The sequence below is a fragment of the Chiloscyllium plagiosum genome, unplaced genomic scaffold, assembly GCF_037043375.1.
Source record: "Chiloscyllium plagiosum isolate Xiang-an unplaced genomic scaffold, Cpla_swu_hap1 HiC_scaffold_1, whole genome shotgun sequence".
NCBI classification, from domain to species: Eukaryota; Metazoa; Chordata; class Chondrichthyes; order Orectolobiformes; family Hemiscylliidae; genus Chiloscyllium; species Chiloscyllium plagiosum.
Window position 1 is genome coordinate 112,038,557 of NW_028270139.1, and position 7,209 is coordinate 112,045,765.

Genomic DNA, 7,209 nt, shown 5'->3' on the forward strand with positions numbered 1-7,209 from the left:
TCCCACATTGGCTAAGGTTCATGGAATCCTGGAAACCTTACACTGTGGAAGAATGTCATTTGGCCTATTGAGTCCACACCGACCCTTCGAAGTGCATCCCACCTAAACTCATCCCCATAACCCTGCATTCCCATGACCAATTCATGTAGCCTACACATCTTTGTACAGTGGGAAGAAACAGAGGTGCAGACATGAGGGAAATATGCAAACTCAATACAGATAGTCGCCCAAGGCTGGAATTGAACCTGGGTCCCTGGAGCTGTTAGACAGCAATGATAATCACTGAGCCACCATGCCATTCCATGGAGATCCTGCCCTCTCAGCCTCTCCCCTCACCTGAGTTTGAGCCACCCATCAGTCATCGCTGTCTTAGAACGGTCGTACGGTCCTCTGGGACTATGAAGACTTTACCTTCACCTTTACTTATCCAGTGCCTTTTGCAACTGGGAGACAGGCCAAAACATTTACAGCACTTTTGAAATACTTTGAAGTGTTGCGCCTGCCACACAGTGTTTAACTCTTATATGTAGCAAAGAAACTGAGAGTCGACTCTTAATAATAATAATATATTTACTTAACAATTAATACTATAACAAAATACATTATAAACTAACAATTTACACGATAAATCTAATCAACTGTCTTGTGCTTTTAACGTAACTCTGGATGATCATACACTACCACAGTAGATCTTGGACTCGATCCAGGTGGCGATGATCATCTGGTTGTCTTCTTCCAAAGGTCCCAGGGGTATCTTCTCTCCACAGTGGTTGATTTCGAGTCACTGCTCCTAAGGAGCATGTTGCAGCAATTCTTATACTTCGTAATTGTTCCAGCCCTTTTGTGAGGGTCTAATAGATTGTTCAGGGATCAATCATCCCGATCCATTGGATCCAACCAGGCATTGACCTGTTGGTGGCAAGGTGGTCACTGGGCATCCATTCCTGGAGGTATTAGGTGCACATAGGTCAGGTAGCCCTCTCCAAATAAGGTATGAGGCACCCCTATGTCTGGCAAACAAATCAAGGTTTTGATTGTCCTGGGGATGGCATTCAGATTGATTTATTCAATTCCAAATTCGAGTGTATATTGTATTGTCTGCAGCTGCTGGGTCAATTACATACTGTCTGTCTGTAGCTGCAGCCTACCTGGATTCTGCAGCAGGTTTATTAACAGAGTCACTTCCGGTCACACAAGTTCAGACATTATATTTGCTTACAAAGTCACAGAAATAGCGCCAAGATAATGTAAAGATATCGTTACCATCATCCTACTTGATAATAGGAGCGCTGTCTGGAGAGAGATGATTGGCAGTGGCTTAACCTGAGAGTTACTGCATCAGGTGAGGGGAAAAATTGAGATTGGTACCTTCACGGTATTCTCTGGTGTGGGAATTGAACCCGCTCTTGGTGTCACTGCATCACAAACCAACAATCAAGTTAATTGTGCACCCCACCAATCAATGCCCCCCAATACCTCAACGCAAAAGGTAGATATTTATTATATAGTGGATTATAAATTTCACGAGCTGGATTGTCGTTTGTACAGTGTACGATGGAGTTGTGCACCAGGACAGGTAAATTTCTGATGCAGCTGACTCAGAGGGAATTGTTGAGGAAATTGAAATTTCCAATTAGCAATTTCTTTACATCTGGAACCCTCCAAAATTATCCCTCAAAGGCAGAGATTTCTGGGAAAGCCTTATCATTACCCAGGAAAACTTAGAGGATTAAAAACCTGCTCTAATTCCTTGGTAACTATTGAAATGAAGCCCCAGAACCTTGCCCTCATACACTGACGTATTTGGGATCTCACCCCTTTCTTCTCTATCACTCACCTCGCACCTTACTCATAATCCTCATCCATGTACTACCCACGCCCCTTCACCCAAATAAAAATAAGATACTACAAGGTACCTGATAAATTGGAGAATTGTTGCATTGAGTTTTCTTTACCTTCAAGATATTGTGCTGTTTGTAACCATAACTTAGCTCTCAACATCAGAAATGATAATGAGCATGTCTATTCCAAACTAGGAGAGGTGTTGTGGGTCATTGTTTGCATGTATATAGGTAAAAGATTAAAGTGGTGCTGGAAAAGCACAGCAGTTCAGGCAGCATCCGAGGAGCAGGAAAATAGACGTTTCGGGTAAAAGCCCTTCATCAGGAATATTGTTTGCATGTATATGGCTAATAAAGTTACAAAAGAAATGTTTGGGGACAAAAATAGTTAAATTTAAAAGTAAATGACTTAAATAATATTTTGTAATATTATATTCTGCTTCCGGAAGAAACCCATGTGAAAGTATAGCAAAATGACATTGTACCTTACTTAATCAGGGACAATAAATAATTTAGTATTGAGGAAAAAAAAAGTAAAATACTGTGGCTACTGGAGATCTGAAATAAAAACAGATGGCTCCAGAAGCTAGAGACTCTCAACAGATCTGGCAGCATTTGTGGACAGAGAAACCTTTTCAGAAGTAGAATCATATTAGACCTACAGTTAACTCTGTGTCATTCTCCACCTATGCTGCCAGCCCCAATTTTGATACACTACCTTATTACTTGGCACACACAACTCCTGAAATATGGCAGCAGTGTTGTAGAGACATTATATATGCTGTGGATATAGGAGAACCCATTGATATACTGTACTAAGATTTCTAGGAAGTATTTGACTGTGTTCCACTTTTTAAAATTAATTTGTAGAAAGTCGGTATCACCGGTTGGGCATGCATTTTTTGCTCATACTCAGTTGCTGTGGCTAAGGTAGTGGTGATCTGCCACCTTGTTGCTGTTCATTTGTTGTAGGTCAACCCACAGTATCTTTGAGAGGAAGTTTCAGAAGTTTCACTCAGCAACGGCGAAGGGACAGTGATCTATATTTCTCAGTTAGGATGGTGAGTGATTTGGGGGGAAACTTGCAGATGATGGTATTCCCACGTATCTGCTCCCCTGGTCCTTCTAGATGGAAGTGCTATGGGTTTGGAAGGTGCTATCTCAGGACACTTGATGAATTTCAGCAGTGCATCTTGTAGATGGTACAAACTGCTTCTACTGTGCCAGTTGAAGTGATCTATTTGGATTTCTAGAAGATATTTGACAAGGTGCAGAAAGCTGCTAATTAAAAGGCCATCATGTTAGGGGCAAGATACTGTCATGGATAGAGGATTGGCTGACTGGCAGAAGAAAGGGATAAAGGAGTCTTTTCAAGATGGCAGCCAGTGACTAGTGGAATCCCACAAGTGTCTGTGTTCGGACCACAATTATTCACATTATACATTAATGATTAGGATGAAGGAAGAAAGAGCATTTTTGAAGCTGACTTAAAGATAGGTGGAGGTAGAGGTAGTGTTGAGGAAGCAGGGAGTATGTAGAAGACTTGGACAGTCTAGATAGTGGGCAAAGAAGTAGCAAATGGAATATAATGTGGGAAAGATTTCGATTATGAACTTTGGTAGGAGGAATAGAGGCCTAGACTATTTTCGACATCGGGAAGGGCTTCAAAAATCTGATGCAGAGATGGATAAGGGAGTTCTAGTTCAGGATTCTCTCAAGGTAAACATGCAGGTTCAATTGGCAGTTAGAAAGACAAATACAATGTTTGCATTCATTTCAAAAGGGCAAGAATACAAGAGCAGGAATGTTCTACTTAGGTTGTACAAGGCTTTTGATCAGGGAACATTTGGAATACTGTGAGCAATTTGGGCCCCACATCTTAGGAAGGATGAGCTGGCCTTGGAAGGGGTCCAGACGAGGTTTACAAGAATGATCCTGAGAATGAAGGACTCTTCATGAGGAGTGGTTGAGGACTCTGGGTCTGTACTGGATGGAATTTAGAAGGATGAGGGGGAATCTGGTTGCAACTTACAGAATAAAATGGAGATGGAGAAGATGCTTCCACTAGTAGGAGAGATTAGGACCTGAGGGCATAGCCTCAGACTGAACGATGCTTAGTTAGAACCAGAATGAGGAGGAACTTCTTCAGCCAGAGTGTAGTTAATCTGTGGAACATTTGTCGTTGAGTATCTTTAAACAGAGAGAGATTCTTATTTGGTATGAGGATCAACAGTTACAGGAGAAGATAGGAGCTATGTATCTTCGCCCCCAGTCAGCCACAATCAAATGGTAGAGCAGATTTCAAGGGACGAATGGCTTAATTCTGTCCTGTGTCTTATGTCAAAAAGTGTGGTGATAGAAAAGCACAGCAGGTAAGGCAGCATCCATGGAGGAGAGTCAACGTTTCGGGCATAAGCTTTTCATTAGGAAGGACTGATGAAGGGCTTATGCCTGAAACATCGACTCTCCTGCTCCTTGGATGCTGCCTGACTTGCGGTGCTTGTCCAGCACCACACTTTTCGAGTCTGATCTCCAGCATCTGCAATCCTCACTTGCTCTTATGTGTAATCGTCTTTTATTAGGCGAGAAGGAACTGAATGTTTGTTGATGTGATGACAATCAAGCAGGGACTTTTGTTATTGTGTAAATTAGTATCTTAATCATGTTAACTTACATTGAGTCATTGAGTACATTCAAGACTGAGATGGATAAATCTCTGACCACTAAAGGATTGTGTATATGGGAACAGCAGAATAGTAGAGTTGATGTAATAATACAGCCACTGAGTAGTGGAGCAATCTTGACAGGCTGTATGGCTGACTCCTGCTTCTGTTTTGGAAGTAGAGGTGAAGATGTAAGAGGAGTGAGAGTATAATTTGAGAAAGAGACATTCAGTTGGAAAATCCATGGAAAGTAGGACCAAATCAAGGCAATGCAGTGGCAGAGGCATTGCAAGAATAATGTTGTTTTTTTGAATTTGTTCCACACTTGTGCGGAGCATAGTGAGAGAGTGAGACAGCACAGCGACAGGCCCTTTGGACCAAACTGGTCCATGCTGACCAAAATGTCCTTCCGTGCTAACCCCATTTCCCTGCACTTGGCCCATATCTTTTCTTATCCATGCATTTGTCCAAATGCCTTTTAAATGTTATTAATGTACCTGCCCTAGCCACGCCCACTGGCAGCTCATTCCATATGCATACCACCCTTTGTGTAAAACAAGTTGCCTCTCAGGTACCCTTCTATTCTTTCCCATCTAATCTTAAACTGATGTTCTCATGTCCTCGATTCCTCAACCCTGGGAAAAAGGCTGAGTGTATTCACTCTATCCATGCCTTTCATGATGAATGTTTACCAGAGTGATTCCTTGGGTGGCAGGACTGACGTATAAAAAGAGACTGGATTGGTTAGTTCTGTATTCACTGGAGTTTAGAATCATGAAGGAGACCTTATAGAAACCTGTAAAATTCTAACAGGACAAGGCAGGGTAGATGACTGAAGAGTCCAGAACCAGGGATCACAGTTTAAGGATATGGGATAGGCCATTTCGGACTGAAATGAGAAGAAATGTCTTCAGAGGGGTAAGTCTGTGGAATTCTGACACAGGAATTGAGGCCAAAACATTGAATATTTTTAAGCAGGAGATGGGTATCGTTCTTAAGACTTTGGGAAAAATTGGGTGGAGGGTATTGAGCTGGATAGTCAGCCATGATCACATTGAATGGTGGAGCATACTCAATGGCCTACTCTGGATCCAATTTTCTATCTCTATGGATAGAAGACTCGCTGGCTAGCTGGCAGAAGACAATATGCATAAATGGGTATTTCTCAGATTGGCAGGATGTGACAACAAATCAGCCTGGATTTTATGAAATGGCTGAGCAGGCTTTAAGTACTGAATGGCCTACTTCTGCTCCTATGTTCATAAGAAAACAAGACTTTGGAGCAGGAGTAGGCCACATGACCCATTGAACTGGTTCCAGCATTCAGTGATTACAGTTCTTGAGCTTCAACTTCACTTTCTGCAGACTCCCACATATTTGATTCCCTAAGAGATCAAAAATCTCTTCAACTCAGCCTTGAATATATTCAGATTTTCACATTCTGTGGTAGAAAATTCCAAAGATTTGCAACCTATCAAGGAATTTCTGATCTCAATTATCATTTTTATTCACTTAAAGCCTTTATATTTTTAAGTTCCAGTGAATATCATTGTTACCAGTGTGATATATTATGTTTTGTTACGGGATACAATCCAAGATACTGTGTTTCATGGACAAATAAAAATACTGAAAATAAATAATAAGTGAATGATCTCAACTTTGGTAAACAGAATAATTGTCTGATACCAAATTCTGCAAGAAAGCAAATCTTTGGATATTGAAAACATTAGATATTGAAAAAAAATCATAGATAACTGGCAATAAGTTGCTAAATAGCAATGATCCATCCTTTTACATGGGCACAATCAATATTATCATATGAGCTCCACAAAACTTTAAGTATTATCTGTGGGAAATTTGGATTGTCAAAACTACATCTCGCCTCACGACAGTCCTTATTGAGGTAAGTGCAATTTATACTGCACATAAGTACTTTGAACATTTCAAATTGCCTGACCAAATCATTTGAATTTCTTGGCAGGATTTCAAAGATTATATGACACAACTGGAAGAGATCCTGATGCAAAAAAACAAATGCATTGAGCGCATGCAAGGACAAATCCAAAAGTACCTAATTCATACTGGCACAGTTTGTAACAACTCAAACACCAAGTCATCTGTACCTTAGCTTTAGTGTAAGTTATGGTGCAAAATCTGAGAATCAATGCTTACTTTTGATCTGCTGTCACAATTTTAAATTGTTCATGTTTAAATGAGTGTTACAAAATAAATTATATATCTCCTCAATTTTGGGTTCCAATCTTACAACTTTGCTTTCCTCTCCCATTCTCTATGCCTCAGCCTTACTGGCTTGCTGTTTCTGAAAATGTTCCTATTGCTCACGCATGACTTGACCAACTAGTATCAATCCTTATTGGTGGATGAACAAGAGAAACAGCGTCGCTTTGGACACAAAAGGCGTGGTAAACACAACACTCAAAAATCCAAATAACTTAAAATGGTAATAAACAAAACCAACAGAATAGACACATTGGAACAAAAGTTGAGCATTCTGCCTCAAAAGCCAGTTTATCCCCGATTTCACTGAATGATGGATGTTTAACTATGTAGCCAAATGGTTATTACACAAGTCATAAGGTAACACGATTAAAATGTTTAGTATTCTAGTCAGATTACTGTTTTGTATAATATGAATTTCTGCTCAGAGACTCGAGGGATCCATTGAAAAACTGTGAAGAGCCATA

The 7,209-nt window shown here is 40.5% G+C and overlaps 1 protein-coding gene across 4 annotated transcripts in view; it reads left to right on the forward strand.

Moving 5' to 3' along the window:
- The window catches only part of LOC122548705 (kinesin-like protein KIF24), a 130,101-nt gene extending 123,178 nt beyond the window's left edge, over positions 1 to 6,923 (forward strand). For 3 of the 4 annotated variants that reach the window (XM_043687516.2, XM_087989900.1, XM_087989910.1), the window contains one exon: positions 6,486 to 6,853. In XM_043687516.2, coding sequence (XP_043543451.2) covers positions 6,486 to 6,632 — 147 coding nt within the window. In that variant the 3' untranslated portion in view covers positions 6,633 to 6,853. Of the gene's footprint in view, positions 1 to 6,485 lie in introns of all 4 variants that reach the window. The other variant, XM_043687515.2, reaches the window with a different exon arrangement.
- Positions 6,924 to 7,209: the final 286 nt, after the last annotated feature.